At 52.1% G+C, this 16,413-nt stretch overlaps 4 protein-coding genes across 4 annotated transcripts; 1 reads left to right on the top strand and 3 right to left on the bottom strand.

Moving 5' to 3' along the window:
* Positions 1-57: 57 nt before the first annotated feature.
* On the bottom strand, positions 58-10,709 carry MYCFIDRAFT_175139 (uncharacterized protein; the record flags this gene model as incomplete). Its single annotated transcript, XM_007928690.1, has 79 exons — positions 58-129; positions 167-220; positions 245-258; positions 293-381; positions 432-495; positions 542-553; positions 590-719; positions 759-778; positions 822-1,299; positions 1,336-1,459; positions 1,487-1,685; positions 1,748-1,797; positions 1,847-1,939; positions 1,971-1,986; positions 2,018-2,186; positions 2,216-2,252; positions 2,277-2,293; positions 2,322-2,372; positions 2,407-2,559; positions 2,586-2,603; positions 2,636-2,873; positions 2,903-2,917; positions 2,952-3,117; positions 3,148-3,181; positions 3,223-3,348; positions 3,374-3,529; positions 3,556-3,606; positions 3,640-3,716; positions 3,755-3,944; positions 3,976-4,036; positions 4,073-4,119; positions 4,147-4,377; positions 4,407-4,452; positions 4,479-4,636; positions 4,663-4,672; positions 4,731-4,771; positions 4,819-5,104; positions 5,156-5,213; positions 5,244-5,379; positions 5,408-5,445; positions 5,472-5,575; positions 5,600-5,612; positions 5,646-5,735; positions 5,766-5,840; positions 5,879-5,889; positions 5,913-6,069; positions 6,095-6,193; positions 6,250-6,679; positions 6,729-6,828; positions 6,871-7,230; positions 7,266-7,382; positions 7,416-7,460; positions 7,492-7,517; positions 7,547-7,556; positions 7,579-7,755; positions 7,812-7,889; positions 7,915-7,927; positions 7,953-8,142; positions 8,168-8,320; positions 8,346-8,380; positions 8,404-8,412; positions 8,447-8,479; positions 8,505-8,536; positions 8,563-9,019; positions 9,052-9,106; positions 9,147-9,316; positions 9,361-9,406; positions 9,436-9,469; positions 9,522-9,564; positions 9,595-9,724; positions 9,765-9,813; positions 9,842-9,965; positions 10,004-10,131; positions 10,184-10,278; positions 10,316-10,384; positions 10,416-10,581; positions 10,614-10,634; positions 10,660-10,668; positions 10,705-10,709. The coding sequence occupies 79 exons, from the start codon at positions 10,707-10,709 to the stop codon at positions 58-60; spliced, it is 7,983 nt and encodes a 2,660-aa protein (XP_007926881.1).
* A 65-nt stretch (positions 10,710-10,774) lies between these two features.
* Positions 10,775-12,406, bottom strand: MYCFIDRAFT_175138 (uncharacterized protein; the record flags this gene model as incomplete). Its single annotated transcript, XM_007928689.1, has 12 exons — positions 10,775-10,787; positions 10,822-11,027; positions 11,059-11,454; positions 11,487-11,573; positions 11,601-11,700; positions 11,726-11,788; positions 11,836-11,846; positions 11,883-11,915; positions 11,949-11,987; positions 12,020-12,151; positions 12,180-12,284; positions 12,311-12,406. The coding sequence occupies 12 exons, from the start codon at positions 12,404-12,406 to the stop codon at positions 10,775-10,777; spliced, it is 1,281 nt and encodes a 426-aa protein (XP_007926880.1).
* A 26-nt stretch (positions 12,407-12,432) lies between these two features.
* Positions 12,433-13,659, top strand: MYCFIDRAFT_85086 (uncharacterized protein; the record flags this gene model as incomplete). The annotated part of the gene is made up of 1 exon (XM_007928688.1): positions 12,433-13,659. The coding sequence occupies one exon, from the start codon at positions 12,433-12,435 to the stop codon at positions 13,657-13,659; it is 1,227 nt and encodes a 408-aa protein (XP_007926879.1).
* A 2,178-nt stretch (positions 13,660-15,837) lies between these two features.
* Positions 15,838-16,413, bottom strand: MYCFIDRAFT_85087 (uncharacterized protein; the record flags this gene model as incomplete). The annotated part of the gene is made up of 1 exon (XM_007928687.1): positions 15,838-16,413. The coding sequence occupies one exon, from the start codon at positions 16,411-16,413 to the stop codon at positions 15,838-15,840; it is 576 nt and encodes a 191-aa protein (XP_007926878.1).

The raw sequence follows: 16,413 nt of genomic DNA, 5'->3' as shown, positions 1-16,413 counted from the left end.
GCAGAAGGGCCCTAGGCCGTTGAGTCTTGCTCTGACCTCTTCGACCTTTCTCCGAAACTAACCCTGAGATCTGCCATATTTCTTTTCATCGCTTTTGAGCCTTTCGAGACTTGAAATCGGAGAAGAGATCTACTGAATTGTCTGGAAATGCTTAGAGACCTGCGACAGTACCAGTCTGCGTGATTGGAGGGTACTCCATGGGCAGAGCCACGCTTGTATTCTATAATGAGCTATCTGATCGAACTGGCCGAGATAGGCCTACATAGTCGCCTGTCTTCGCAGCGTAAAAAACAATATGATCGGGGTGAGTGAACGCAGGGTGCTCCACACCGATCAACAGCTATGTATGAGGCGAAGGGGGCCTTTTCAGCGCCTCGATATCTCATCTCTCTTCGTTTTCAGCTCTCTATCGGCCGATGTAATAGACGAACGCGACGCCTTGGACATCGTTCTCGTGCCAAATCACGCGCATCCTCCTTATGAACGCCCATCCTCCTCATGATGGATCTGCAGCTCTCCTTGCTATCCTCTCAAAGCTCACCAAATAGAGCCTCTAGCGCAGCCTCCTTGCACTCCATGTCCTACTCACTCAACCAACCAGGTCTATAGCCTTCCCTGTCATCCAAGTAATTGCCGTTTGCCGGAGCTTTGAGAATCGAGATTCCATTGATCTTATCATGCTTCCAAAACTCGCTCGCGTCTTCCATTTGCGCAAGGTACTTGTCGGTCGCGCAGGATCCCCTGAGTTTTTAAAGAACCTCCATCAGCCATTTGTGAACTGCACGGTGCTCGCTCGTGATACGTACCTATTCAGTCGTTACTGCTGTGCCTTGTCCTCTTGGTGGTGTCGCTGAGTTTTGTGAGTCTATGATTGAATATAGGTATCCCCTGGGTACCGATTGCAGACCCCTTGACCGTCAATGTCTCCTTCAAGAGCCGTGGTTGCGAAAATGTATTTGAGAGTCTGTCCAGAGAGACAACAAGGTTGTAGGCATTGATCGTGATATTCGTGTGACGCTCGGTATCTGCGGAATGAATCCGAACCCATTGTCGAGGTCGGTGGTTTTGGTGGTAATTGGATCGAGTTCGATGCCTTTCTCCTTCCAGACGCTCCGTGTGCCCCCTTTGACTCCTCCGCAGCAGCGTTCCTGCTTTCCGTAGACGTCTGCATGGTGGTAGTCCGATGCGATATGTTGTATAGATTGCAGGCTGAAGAGCGAGAGGAGCGGCGTGTGTCGTCCAAAGATGCAAAACTTGGCGTTCTCCCTGTGTCTCATGCACGTATCCGGAGTCGGACGGCTGCTGTTTGCAGTCGTCAGTAGAGATTCATTGCACCGTTGCAGGGGCGTTCTGGTGGCAAAAAGCGCAGAAGAAGACAATTGGTTCAAGGAAATGTGGACCATTGTGATAATGAAGAAAGGCTGGAAGGTAGACGTGAGGGAGAGCGGCATTGGTGATCCTCTATCACTCACTTCATTCGAAACACGCTCTGCAAATCTGGTGAAGGTGGGCCAATGGCCTATTAACCAGTCCATTCAGTTCAGTGAGCAGCTCGAGAGATGTAGATTGTCGAGCCAGTGCTGCCAGAAGTATGGATTGAGTGCAGGTGTGGATGTCCTTCCCACTCTCTCCCGGACCCTGACTTGGAGCTTCACAGCAACCGTTGGAAAAGCCCCAAGGACGAGCTTGCCGCACCGGCAGGTCCCGTAGTAGGATAAATTAGCGCATTAAATTCTCGTACAATCACCGCACCAGTCATGCTTGCCACATGACTGGTGTGGGTGAGTGGAACACTTGCTAACGGTTGTCAGGTCGAAGGACGTAGTCATGGTAGAGACCGCTCTACCATGATGAACCTTTTGTCTCTTTTTTGTCATCAATTCGCAGTTTCATGGTAATGGTGCGTAGGAGTGCTGGTAACATCTTTTTGATATGAAATCTTTTGGAAGCCGCGCGTCGGATTCGAACACTTTTTTGATAGCATATCTTTTTGCAGCCACGCGTGCGGTTCGAACACTCTTCAGCTTTTCAGCCTCCAATTGATTGTCATAGTACGATGAACCTCTTTGAATTTTTGCCATCTGTTCGCAGCTGAGATAGGGGAGTGCTGGCCGCATCTTTTTGATGTCAAATCGGTTTGAAGCCGCGCGTGGGACTCGAACACTCGTCACTGTTTCAGCCTGAAACTCATGGTGCTCACACAGCAGGACTTGACGAGCCCGCTGCTTTTCAGTTCCTTTCGCTTTTGAGAACTTGTCATGTCCGGACCTCATTACAGGAACCATTCATTGACCTCGTACATTTCACGCCTACTTCCTCACTGTCTTGAAGAAATTTCCAGCGCTCTTCTCACACCGATCTCTTCGCCTCCGCTACGTCAAGACATGCCGCTACCTCTTAAATCACGAGCACAGTCAGTTTGCCTGGATATTCACATCGTTGTGTAGGAGATTCTAGACGCCCTGGTTCCGGAACACTCCAGTACATGCAACTTGCCAGTGGAGACAATATGGCGCGAAGGAAAATGAAGAGCACAGCAGGGACGTGAGGAGTCTGTTCCTGTTGCTAGTGAAGAGGCACCACACCTCAGGGCGATGAAGAAGCTGAGACAGTTGATGATGGCGCAGAGGCAGACGGGGATAATGAAGGCAATGATGGCGAAGACATCAAGAAGAAGCCTCAGAAGGCCAAAATGACCAACAAGAAGAATAGCTATATCATTCTCCCGCCTGGGGAGGGATACCCAATTCGCATTCCACACCCACACCCGATATGAGGCGGAGATATTCAGGCATGCGAAAGCGCTGGCTTGCCCGACAATTCCCTCTGGCGAGCCGTGAGCAAATTCGATGAAGCTGGAAGGTTCGATCAATCTTCAAATGCGCCAGGCTTTCTTGTCAACAAATCCATGCTTGATCTACGACACTCGCCTCAACCTACATCGACTTCACAGTCTTATAACAAGTGGCTTAACACCATTTCTGCCGCAAAGCTTACGTTGAAAGCCGCGCACGTCGACTGGAAGAGATAAATCGATATCGTGGCAATGCCAGACCACGTCTTGGCCAATATGCGAGCCTACAAGACCCAACATGAGGAGTCTAGGACGATACTGTGCTTCTATACGAGATCTGCAGGTATATGCACAAGACAAATGCCTACTAGCGGGAGTTGGTTTCGTCTGGATGGGTTTTAACGAAGTCGTTCTTGAAAGCGAGGGACATGGCCTCGGTCATAGTATAATACCGCCATTATTCTGCCCCAAGTTGATACAACCCCTTTTCCTCTAGCAAAAGGCTTTCCGCCGTCATTTTCACAGTAAACATGTCCGAACTTCCAAAGTTGCGTCTTTTGTCGCTCAGCCTTAAGAAACTGGCGGAGCAATCAAGCTGCGGCTCTCAATTCCGTATTTGGAGTTCGCATAGCCTCTGTCGGCGTCGATTCGAGCGGCTCGGAGTTGGTTCTCGCCGTGGGACGGACGGATCAAACGACGAGATCTCATGCCGCTCGGTACGATCTTCGCGTACAGCTCCCATGCTCAAGAAGTTGATATACGGCGATCATAGAGAAGGTGATCCTACTGTGCAGCTGCTGAGCTCCGAGCGTCTGCGAGAAGTCTGCAACTCAAGCATTGCTGACGCGGTAAGCCTCTACTCGTCTTTGAACCAGCATGGCAAGTCGTAGCAGTTTGCGGTCCAGTCGAGGCGTGTGTTGAACTGCTAGCGAGTACCATTTTTAGGGACGTCCGCGCTACGAGTCACAATCTCAGCGATCAACGCGCAGACTGCGACAAGGCCCACCTTTGCTTCGTCCCATGCTGGGATAGCCGTGAGGACTTTGTACAGAGCCCTGTACGCAAATAACGTAATGCCTCGATCGAATGAACGCCAATTCAGTTTCATCAAACACTGCGCCCCAGCCGTCATCGTAGCAGCAAATCCACACTATTTCTTCGACCGAAAGGACGTCTCACACGTGGTACGGTGTATCACCACGGAGAGGAAGTGGGCCGACGAGCTCTATAGGCGATGGAGAACTTACAGGCAGATCGGCATACCGTGCGAAGATCTACAGCAAAGCCACATACCTGCTTTCGGATGAAGTCGAGCTCAGCATCAGCTCCATCTCTTTGCACAACCCTTAGACCTCAGGTCTCGGCGTATATATGGCAGAGGTGTGATCAGATATTCGGAACCATGGAAGCTCTTGGTGATCTGATAGAAGCAGCCATGTGGGACTTGCAGTCAGAACTCGCAGATGATTGATCGAACTTTTGAAAGCGCCGTTGAATTGAGTCGCGTGGTATGGTATTTGGGTCGGAGCCCGGCAGCGAGAGCTCGTCAGCTGAATCATATCCGCGACTGGCGAGTAAGTCAGCTTCGCAGCGTCCAACATACCGAGTTCACCAGGCCAGACCCAATTCCTGCTGCATTGCCTAGAGTGGTTGCTTCGCTTTGGCATCGAAGATCAAAGAGAACCTCTCGCCTTGCCAGTTGCCGAGAGATCCAGAGATGGATAAATCTGGGAGGTGCTCCTCTACGAATCTTCGGAATTGATGCAGAGGCGATCCTCCTGCAGTGAATGAGGACTGAAGTTCTCCTGGCTTCGACACGATCGGAAACGTCTCGTTCATCATCTCAGGTCAGTCTGCTGGATCTGCACGAGTCTAAGGCTGCAGAAGTGAATGCAGTAAAGGATAGCAAAAGTCGGGAAAGGGAAGAACTCGCAACGGCTGTTGCTCGCGAGAAAAGAACGTGTCTATGGAAAAGCCCTTTTCTCGGTTCATCGCAGCGTAATTAGGTAATTTTCCTTCTGCACTTGTGCCAAACTGGCATATGGGCCGTGTATTCCGGCTGGACTCATGCCAGGTGCCGTCTTCCAGGCCTCATTGTTCTCCGTGACGTGGTCGAACTCGAACTTAGACAGGAGGAACCTGGTTTCCTTAGAAGGTGGCTTGTTGTAGACGTCGCGCTTCTTCTTGCTGTAGACGTTGCTCTTCTCCTTGTCGTTGAAGTTCACGTCGCGTCCGAGCTGGAGCTGAGCATGCACTGTATCGATTAAGAAGGTGTTGCAGTGGTCGGTCGCTATGCGTGTGAGTGCCAGACTGAGGATAATGTAGATTGCCTAGCCTATAGGCGTCGAGACTATTTCAGACGTCGAGGCCATCGCAAACGTGAAGGCTATCGCAGGCGTACACTTAAATACCAGTAGTCCTATCATTTCGACGAGTGCGCTAGTAACACCTAGACCGAGAAAAAACGAATAGAACTCGGCGAAGCGGCACAAGACGTTGCTCGCATATAATCCGAAGCCTACTTGAGGGACTTGGTGTTCTCTATGGTCGAGGCGTGCTATATCTGCTGCCTGTTGATTTGCGACCTGTTTTAAATGTTGCTCGATATCAAACATGAGCAGCACCAATATCATACCACCAATCACCGCTACCTTGTTCCTATGTGAGTGCAGCGGACGGGTGCATCTTGTTGTCCGCGTACATGGTGGCGAGTACGTGGCCTGGGATGTCGTTACAGTCGGTTCTTGTTGGCCATTCGATCTTTTATGCGTGGAAGAAGGTCTTTCCCCATCCTAGCCGCTTCACGTATTTTCCGTCGCTGGGCACATAACATTACAATGTCTCGTCTGACACCGCTCATCCCGACTCTGAGGCTTGCAGCGTTGAATCCGATCGATATTGGAGATGGTCAGATCTGGTGCTGATTTAGGTATCTGTAAGGCTCACGTCAACATGGAGTAGCTCGATCGACTCTGAACGTGGTCATGAAAGAGGATTATTCCAATGGAAGTCGTCGCGCGAGGTCGATGCCTCCACCGCGGAAATGCTTATGATATTCAAGCAAGACAGGAGAGGTGTTTCCACGCTCTCCTCCTCTTCACCCGTCTACCGCGCTCACAGATTGGAAAGCTGCCGTAACGCGGCTTTCTCCTCGTCTTCATAGAGCCAGAAGATGCCCAGAGCGCACATCACCCTCTCGACCGTTGGGTGGTGGAACTGGCAGCCCACCGTCACAGCTCCCACCAGCGCCTCCAGCGTCGTCGATTTTTCTCGTGCTGTCGGTGGTGTTCCGAACAGCACCAAGTCGTTCGTGGCGTTGAACAGGTTTGAGTTCGTCGACCCGCCAAGCCTGGAATCGCTGGGTGGCGAGGATGCGGCTATACCAGAAATTCCAACCGGCTATAATTCATGTGAGCAGTTGTCTCAATACTCGGACATTCACTGAAGAGACCCACCAGTATTGTATTGTGCTCCGTCGTCGATCCATTGGGCAGCCAGCTTCGTCTTTATCTCAGCGTCGCCGGTGATGGCCAACAGCTGATTTGGGCTGCGCATGTCGAGGTCGCGATATGCAACGGCGGTGTGGAGGAGGTGGTGGCGCACGAAGGTGTACTCATAGCCGTCCGAGAAGGTCAATCTTGCCAATGAGGAGGACGGGGGAGCCACCAAGGTCACAATGACCGTTGTTGGAGGGAAGGCGTTTGGGGGCGGCGGCGGTGGTGGTTGGTGTGGCGCTTGAGTAGAAGCCATTTCGTCTCTGGTGGTTTGCGAGAGGAAGATGCAGAACGATTGACGCGATGAGGAAACGGGATTGATGGTGTCGGAGTCGGTATGGTGGCAGTAAGTTGTCCTCTTTGTCGTGAATTCGTCGAAGTTGTCGAACAGCTGCAAACCTGCGAAATCAAAGAAGCCTCTAGACGGATGTTCTCAACACTTGGACTTCTTCTCCCAGCTCTTCCGCACTGGTAGAGCGTGATGAAAAAATCAATTGGTCTCGATACGAGACGGCAGTGTCAATAGACAGCCAAAGCCCCCTGATTCCAACTTGTAGGATACCCGGTAAACCATTCTGCTACTGCAATCTCAGGGGAGGGGAGGGGGGCAAGGGAGTGATGAGGAGACGCCAGCAGAAGGCATTACAGGATCCATTCTGTTCGATCTCGAGCCAGACTTTCGACAACTTCTTCCCGAAGGTCGAATTTGTGATGTGTCTAGTATGCCCACCTGTTGGGTCACACTTTGACTCGTTGTTGTTGGCAAGGTGAGGAAGTTCTAGCGGCACAAACGTGAAAGTACAGAGCCAGAGCGATACGTCAGATGGCTGTGGCAACCATGCAGGTTCAACGGTCGTTGCTAGGCATCGATGCGCTAAAGTGATGCGAATAGGCCTGCTGGAACCCTTCAAAGTAGGACATCTCCAGTTATTTCTCGAAAGCCTTGCAACGATGTATCCTCCTGTTGAAGATGTCACGAGTCAATCCGTCTTGACCAGAATCGTCCAGACATAGATGTAGCTGTATCGTCATGTGGCTTCAGCGTCCTCGCAGCACAACCACGAGCACAGGGCTCCTGAGGCTGTGTACTGAGCCTCTCCCGAGTGACACCCACTAGCGCCCGCTACTCCGAGCCATTGAACTGGATGCGGTGCGGTGCGGTGAGCTTTTCCCTGTGGCTGTTGCAATCTCTTCGTTTCAGACTCTTCCGCCAGCTTTACACCCTCCAACTGCAACATCAGTCATGTCCTTCTCACACTCTTTTTTGTCTTCTTCCATCACTTCCTACACAGATCATCACCGACGCCAATCTTGCCATTACACCGATGCGTTGTGGTGGCGCCATCGCACTGCTGTCCAGCAGAGTCTGAGGTGACTCCCCTCACGCGCATCCACGACAATGAACCAAACAGGGACCGCCAGCACAATCTCAGCCTGCAAGGCGTCGATTGAGCCCAGTGTGTCTTCCTCGATCAGGTAAGTTGTCCGCGGCGGCGCCACTTGCTACGCGTCGAATCGATCACGTCAAGAATGGCGGCTGACATGTTCTTTCGCAGTCCCATCGCCCTTCCGTCGAGACCTGACCGCCATATTGGTAAGTTCTTAATCCACCTGCTTCTGCTTCACCCATCCGCTTCTCCTTCACCCACCTGCTTCTACTTCACCCACCTGCTTCTGCGACCCGCCCGCCAGTTCAAAAACGTCCCACTTTGCTCCATGTGGCGAGGCGTAAAACTGATGGCGAAGATCAACATCTGTCCGCAAAGCCAGTGTAATGGTGCTCAAGCCTTTATGGTTCGATGCCATCGCCGCGGTGGAGCGGCAGTGTCGCGACTCACGGGCTACCGTCCGTAGCTGGCGTCCGGCTTGACCATTTCACTTCGGTCGAGCAAAGATGGGCGTTGGCAGGCAAGTCGCGCACATCCCAAGCTGAGATTCCAGTCGAAGCATGACCGAATCGCGAGTGCTTACCAGAATAGTCGTCACTCACGAGGATTCTGAGCTCTCTACAACACCCATTGACGATAATCTGCTGACCAATGTCTCATCTCAGGAACCATTGACAAGTGTGCTGCCATCAGCACTTCATCGGCTTCACCAGGTATGCCACCACACAATCAGGAGCTTGCTGTTCCATCACCCACCCAAGAGGCGTCACCACCAGCATCGGCGGCGATCATGCGCACCTCGCCTCCAGAATCGCTGCTAGCGACCACGCATAAAGCCTGTAAGATGTTCAGTAGAGGCGCTCGAAGGTAAGCACACAAACAGCACGGACACGACACTTGACCCTCTCGGTTGCCTGGCTTGTCCATTTCCATGACATTCCAGATCTCATTTGAGGGAAGATCAAACAAGACTGTCTCGACAGCGCCAAGAAAGCTACTCAGCCTTTCATGGTCGAGAGCGGAGGTGGCGCTGGAGAGCAGCAACTGTGCGGTCTCAGGACCCTGACTTACCCTGACCTTGTTCTGCGCGACGGGAGGCGTGCATCTGATACCAGCACAGACATTTCTCGCCCTGCAAAGCGATGTTGCACTGAACAAAGAACTCTCACTGACATGTCTCACAGGGTTTAGCAATCGTACTTTCTTGCCCTCCTCTATCGCGTCAATTTGCTTGCTTCCATAGCATCTTGACTTAAGCCTTTCGGAGGGAGATCGATCTTGCAAGGCAGCCGATATCTTGAGAGTGCTCAATGGCTCGTGAGACGGCCATCTTGCATACATACCTTGCTTTGACGTTGCGAAGATTTGCCAACACTCAAGAAATTCAGAGCGCTGACTACCTTGGCAGATTCGGAAACTTCGCTGTTCATCTATTCACAAGATGCTAGCATATCTACTCGAATCTCTCACCAGTCTGGCCATTCTGCATATCTTGCAATTCGGATCCCATACTTGCTCCAAAGCTACGATAGGTAGGTACTGCTGTCCCTGCGCCAGCTCCAGCACCTTCACCCAAGATGTCTCGATGACTCGTCGTCGCCTTCGATCCAAACTTGACCTGGCTCGTCCTTCAATGACGACTCAGTGATCGGACGAAGGAAGAGCAGACAATAACTCTACGAACCCGATTTGCGCGTGGTTCCAAGAGTCGTTGTGACGCGATATTGATACTTGGATGTGTTGAGGTGAATCGTCGCACTGAGCAGAACAGAGTCGCATACATACCACCTGGCCTATACAAGCCGCAAACCAAATTTCCCGGAGCGGAGAAGGCTAATGATTCACAGGAAAACAATGCTCAGATCATCCTCTGTCCCGCGATACGATACTACACACCCGACTTGTCCTTCTATGACACTTCGGCTCTGGGGCGGAGGTAGAATGAAGCATGACGAGCTGGGAGAGGGCAATGCACAGTGTTGTCTTTCCAGATCCTTGAGGTCAATGGGTTTGAAGAAGTCTCCACGCATACATTCTCGACATCGCGTCTCACTCCAGATAAGGCTAACTTTGCGGAAATTTAGGCACATCAATCTTCGCCTCCGTTGCTACCAAGAGTCTCACTCTGCCGACCTGTCTTTCCCATGACTTGTTGGTTTCAGCACGGAAGGCAGAGCGAAGCTTGACGAAGCCCTTCAGTGGGTGTCGCAAGCTGCCGCGACATGAATCTCAATGCTAGGAGGTCATTGCATGGAGAAGAACAGGTCGCATACATTTCCATTCCATATACTCCGCGCAGATTCATTGTTCAGGAAGAATAGGCTGACATCGGACACAGGCAGAATTTTCAAGAAGAACAACAGGGAACAGGCTGACAGCAGACGCAGGCAACATTTCCAAGAAGAATAACAGGCTGATATCGGACACAGGCAACATTTTCAAGAACAAGAGCAGGCTAACAGCACACACAGGCAACAGATCACCTTCGTCTCTACCAAGCATCTCACGCTGCCGACTCGTCCTTCTCATGACATGTTGGTTCTAGGACGAAAGGAAGAGCAAAGCTTGCGAAACTGAACCCCGAGTCGTCGAGGTCAATCGGCTGGGGGAGAAAAATTCGCATACATATCCCTTCACACTCCCCCTCCTTTCAGAACATGGGCTGACTTCGTGTACAGGCAAAGATCACCTTCGTCTCTATTGGGATGCTTATTCGCCGACCTGTCTCCGCCTTCTTACCTCACCAATCATGGACCAAGCTGACAGTGAGTTGTCCCAGCGATAGCCAAATCCCCTCCACCTATACTGGCCGGCTCGTCCCTTCTCCATGGCTTGTCGATCTCGAGGTGAAGGGAAATCGAACCACAGCAGATGAGACCTAACTGCGTATCTGAACGGCTGGTGACTTGTCGCCGCCGGCAGTAAAAAGCTTCTGACGCTGGCGAATGACCTTTGACTCTTGGATGCATTGAACTTGTTGCACTGGGAGAATCTGGTTCGCGGACATTTTGTTTTTTTCATAGAACACAGCATCAATTGTAAGTAGACGGGAAATTTCAAGGTTTAACGTTATTATTGCAATCGTTACTGTCTACATTCTAGTTCTTTACACTTCCCATGCACCACCACAGTCTCGAATGGTCACGGTACCGTCTGCCACGCAGACCTACTTGCCATTGTTGTGGGAATCAATTCTCCACCACTACGCGAGGTCCGGGTCAGCAACAGCCTCCAGGCACAGAAAACGTAGCGGACTTGACTCACCTGACAAGCATTCCTCCCATACCTCCCAGAATTAGCCCCGAACTCGTTTCCTCGACCACAAAGCTCATAAAACTGAGACTTGCAATACTCTGCCACAGATCAGCCACGCATGCAACACACACATACTCCTCGACTTACTCTGCGGAACCCACTGAGCGGGCTTACAGTCCCCATTAATCCTCACCGTCGCAAGACGATTATTCGACTTGACTCCATTGCGGGAATAAGCCGAACCGACCACCAGATTGGTTTTGGAACAGAACTTGTTGATTGCTTCGTAGACGAAACGGTTTTTGAAGTTGCAGAAGGAGCCGGGGGAGATTTGGGCGCCGGCGGCGGAAGCCATTTGGGGGATGGCGAGGGCAAAGAGTGCGAGAAGGAGAAGGGGGATGGAGAAGGTTCTCATGGTGCCGGTGGTTTTGCGTGCTGCTGGGGATTGAACGGCAAAGGTTGAGATTTTGGAGAGGACGGAGGAGACGGGGAAGAGATGGGGACTTTGAGTTGCTGCCAAGATCTATTGAGGGTTGTATGCGGATGGGGCGTGACCGGATTGTGCTGACAATGGGATAAAGGGACTTTGAGGATTGGGATGCCAAGACGGTGGTGGGATGGGAGATGGCTATTCAAGATACGCTATGCGCTCGGTGTACTGCGTGAAACTCTCAGAAGGGCTTGTTCAGGCCGCAAGCGTGGTGTTGAGTTGGGGAGCTCGAAATGTTCATGCTGGTTGCCGTTGCCAAGACCACAGCAATTCCTGCTTCTTCGCGATCGGCGATTCCAGCAACGATGCAAGTGTCCCCAGCACTGGCGCATTGGTGAGAGCATCACCAGAGATGGTGAGTGAGATGCTTTGATGGCAATCAGTCAACATTCTTGCATCGCTGTCTCCTTTCACATGCGTACTTCCTAAAAGGCAAAGGATGAGCTGAAGTCGGATTTCACTTCAAGGTTCCAGCGCGGTCTTGGCGTTTTGGCCTCAGGCTAGAGTCAGCTGATTAGCTTCTCCACCGTGTCATCACGGTCGTCTTCCTCGCTCTCCAACGCCGACTGTAGCCGCCATTAGCATTCACCAGTGCCACCATCCTGTACCCGCTGATGAGCTTGTGATAAGGAATGGCGGGCACAGACTCCGAATGGTATGTATTTGAAGGAACCGTGATGACGCGGATGGCAGTGATAAGTACCACAAGTCTCTCTTTGTCCTCAGTCTTCTGCAACTCCTCACATATCGACCTACACACTCTTCGTGAGACAGGCTATGGCTACAGTAATGAGATCAACCAGAGCGCTGCGAGCGGAAGCTCGTTCGGTCGAGCGCGCAGCTCCCAGACATACTCCGAAAATCTGCAGAGCGACAGCTTCTACAGCACACCCACGGCACCATTCAACAAAGCGACAACTCCATTCCACATCTCAAAATGAGCACGCCGTACCTCTCTCGATACCCACCGCCGCCGAGTCGACATTCTCATATGCCGAAAGGGCGCCGACCATGGCACCTCTCTCGGCGCTACCAATATCGCAGATCCTCCGTTCATACCTGATCACAACCATGTCCAGTCACCCGACTCTCTTCTCCGCCTCCACGGGTCTCCTGCGACAGATGCTCGAGTCTTCAAACCCACTCCTCAACCTCAAAAATCCTCTCATGCGAGCAGTCCTGTGGGAAACATTTTACAAGCAATTCTGTGCAGGCGAGAATCAAGCGCAAGTCTCACAGCGATGCGAGGAGATTCGACGATTGGGCTACAGCGGAGTCATCCTTGAGTACGCCAAGGAAGTGCTGAAGGAGGGCAAGACAGACGAGCTCCAAGACGTGGCTACATGGCGGAAAGGAATGCTGGATACAATCTCGATCGCTGCTGAAGGTGACTTCTGCGCTTTGAAGTGGAGTGGTATGGGACCAGCGGCAATGCGCAGAATGGCGGAGGAGAAGGCCCCCAGCAAGGAAATGGACGAAGCCATGCACGCCATCACCTCTGCCGCGGCCGCAAAGAACATCTCCCTTCTCCCGAGCGCCGAGGAGACCTGGAACTTGAATGGCTACCAGGACTGGACTTTGCGCATGCAAAGAGCGTACAACACCAGTGGCAAGAGTGTGGTCTACAACACCTACCAGATGTACCTCAAAGAAATGCCCGGCAGGATCGCAAAACACTTGGAGATCGCAAAAGCAGAAGGTTTCACCCTCGGCGCAAAGCTAGTTCGTGGCGCATATCTGCAATCGGAAAGGCGAAGCCTCATCCACGACACCATCCAAGACACCCACAACGCCTACGACTCCGCCGCATCAGCCCTCCTCCAGAAACGCTACAACCCCTTCCTCCGCCCCAGCACCCCCGGCAGCACGGAAAAAATCCAACCCCCCATCAACATCATGCTCGCCTCCCACAACGCGGTCACCGTCACCAAAGCCCAATCCCTCCGCCGAGCGCAAAAGCTTCGCGGCGAAGACCTCGTCCCCCTCGCTTTCGCCCAACTGCAAGGCATGGCGGATGAAGTCAGCTGTACTCTCCTCGCGGCTGCTCGTGCGACTAAAGACGATCCCAATGCCGTGCAGGAGAAGGTCTTTAAGTGTACGCCGTGGGGTAGTATGCAGGAGTGTTTGAATTATCTTTTGAGGCGCGCGGCGGAGAATCGGGATGCGGCGGGTAGGACGGGGGAGACGAGGCGGGCTATGGGGAGGGAGATTGCGAGGAGGGTTAGGGGGATCATGTGATGGAGGCGCAATTGGGTGGGGTATGTATGGCGTTTTCTTTTGGGAAGGTATGATGTGGATGGTATTGAGTCGTGGCTATGGATGATATGAGTTACTCCGGCGCGCGTGTGATGAGCGTGAATCTGTTTGTATTTATTGGCATTAGGAGGAGGAGTTATTTTTATCATGATGGTGGATACGTATGACATCAAGTCTCGCGGCCATGGATCGCATCTTTCACGAATTTCTATTCCAATTCGCACACTCATATTATCTCATGTCCAGCTAATAAGCACCAGTCGTTAACTTCCGATCGCAGACAATAGGCTCTTCTGCTCGGCTCGGCTCGGCTTTATGCGGCTTTCACAAGCGCTCCCGAGCGAGCTCATCTCGGACACGAACACCGAAGCTTATTTCGCGACGGCACGTGCCGAGATTTCACGTTTTTGGCAGTTCATGGATGTTTTTGTTTTTCGTGAGATGGTAATAGGCGCCGCGAATAGCCGGGTATGAGATGTTTGACGATCACTTCGTGTCTGATGCCGGTTGTTTTTGGAGTGGTCATAGGGGGCAGGAGGAGTTTGTTTTCTTGGGGATTCTTTCGATGAAGGACTTCTACTCTAGTCTACTGTATCTCCTTTGATTTTGGTTGCAGGGAAGTAGGACCCCGTACGCTCTGCTTCGAGTTTGATTTTCATTTTGTCTTGTTGCGGTTTTCGTGGCAACAAGATACAAAAGCAATCAACGCTCGGGAGACAAAAGCAACCAACGCTCGGGAGACAAATGTTAGGGCTTTTGAGGTTCGAGCTGGTCCTCCTCCGCTTCCTCTTGAAGTTTTTTTTGGAATGGATCTGTTCTCGCGTGCGGAGAGGAGAAGTGTTGTCCATCGTGGCTCGAGGTGGGGAAATGGTGAAGGTATTGGTCATCCACGGTACCTTATCCGCTCTAGTGCTTGCTCTTGCTTTTCTCGACCATAGGCCAAATTGCATAGGTGGTTCTCGCGTCGGGAGTGGGAGGGGAGAATGCAGTTCTGATCATCTCAAACGTCCGTCGTGGCTAGAGATAGCGAAGGCCAGTGAAATGGTGATCACGGTGTCCGCCCTACTGCTTTCTCTTGCTGTTCTCAGCCTTGAGTCAAATTTTATCGGTCATTCGTGTATCGGAAGTTGGGGAGGAAGATTGGGCATGGAGAAAGAAAGGCGTGGCGTGCCGGTCACTGTGCTTCAGACGCAAGGGATGTATTTGCAAGGAATGCGTGAGCTCGTCTTCATAATCCTCATTCTCGAACGAAGCATCAAGTCTACTCTCATCTGCGCAGTTACGACCATTTTCAGAGCACATTAAGCCGTCATCTTTCTTTTCCGCAATGCAGCCCTCTCGCGCCTCGACGCATCCTTTCCTCTTCTGCCACCACAACTGCCTCCGCTGGCTGAACTTGACGTGGAAAAGCTGGGTATGGGGCAGCTGAGTCTCTGTTTGCGGAAAGAGAAGAAGTAGAGTCTCTGCCTTCGTCCTTTTGGCTGGCGATGCCGCTTTCGTGCTGGCGTTGCTGGGGGACTCGAGTCCCGATAGTGGATAGAAGTTGCCTGTTGGTTTCGTGGAGAATTGCCCGCCAATTTCGCTGTGAGATGTTGGCTTGTCATGCCGGCTGAATTCGAGCATCTTGATGGTTGAATTCAAAGGCTTTGGTGGCAAGAAATGGTGAAGGCTTCGAGATATGAACGCGAGTCTCGTTTTCTTCGGCTCGCCGGGGGCTCCATCGCAGCGTGTAATGGATGTTGGATGAGTTCGCGCCTGTGGTTCGTGAGACATGAAAGTGCTGCTGGCCATCAGCAGCTCCCTTGATATAACTGCCAAGCTGAGTAGGAGGGAGCTTCAAGTCGCGGCATTACCTCGCCTTGCCTTTGTAGAGCTGCTACATGCCCTACAAACTTCAGAGAAGTTGTCTTCGTCTTTGCGGGTCATGTGTAGGCTATAGCGACCCTCAGCTCGTGCCTCGGAAGTTTGTGTGAGTGGCGCTCGGTGTTCAATCGTGCCAGAGGGCCACGGTATGAGCAAGCCCAAGGATACCGGCCTTGCGAATTGGCGCTTTGTAATGCTCGGCGGCCACGCATATGTCTCTGCTCGTCCTTCGCCAGCGACTTGCTCATGTTCTAGGTATCGCAGAAGTTGCTATTGAATCGGAGGTGTATTCGGTGCCTATCGCGACTCTCGGAATGTATGCAGAATACCGCCTTGGTGGCTTCGCAGTGCTGTGTAGTGAGCTTCGGGGAACAGTACTTGTCGTGTGGCATATCCTCGCTCATCCCTCGACGGCCAAATACTCATGTGTTGGACTCCGGACAAGTTGCTATCGACTTTGCGGTCCATCTGTAGCTTATCGCGACCATCCGCATGTATGTAAGAAGGCCGTATAGGCATCAATACCGCCGTGATGGCTCGTAGTGCTACATTGCGAGCTGCGGCAGGGTCCTTCCAGCTGCGGCGTTCTGCTGGTGAAGCCGCGAAGATTTCTTCGCCGTCCCTCGCCGGCCACATACACACGTGCTGAACACCGGACAAGTTGCTATCGACTCTGTGGTGCTTACTGATCATATTGCGACCCTCAGCGAGCATGTAATATGTCTGTGTTGGCGCAGTAGAGCCCACAATAGCACCAGGAGGGAAACTCAGAAGGCGCGGCTTGGCGGCAGGCTTGAGCTTCCCAAACACACTCCAGCTTTCCTCACCCAACAACCAACACCTCTTCGCTACACACGTCACAACAACACCCAT

This window comes from Pseudocercospora fijiensis (genome assembly GCF_000340215.1).
Source record: "Pseudocercospora fijiensis CIRAD86 unplaced genomic scaffold MYCFIscaffold_4, whole genome shotgun sequence".
Classification (NCBI taxonomy): domain Eukaryota; kingdom Fungi; phylum Ascomycota; class Dothideomycetes; order Mycosphaerellales; family Mycosphaerellaceae; genus Pseudocercospora; species Pseudocercospora fijiensis.
The sequence above is the reverse complement of the archived record's forward strand: the minus strand, read 5'-3'. Positions and strand labels throughout refer to the sequence as shown.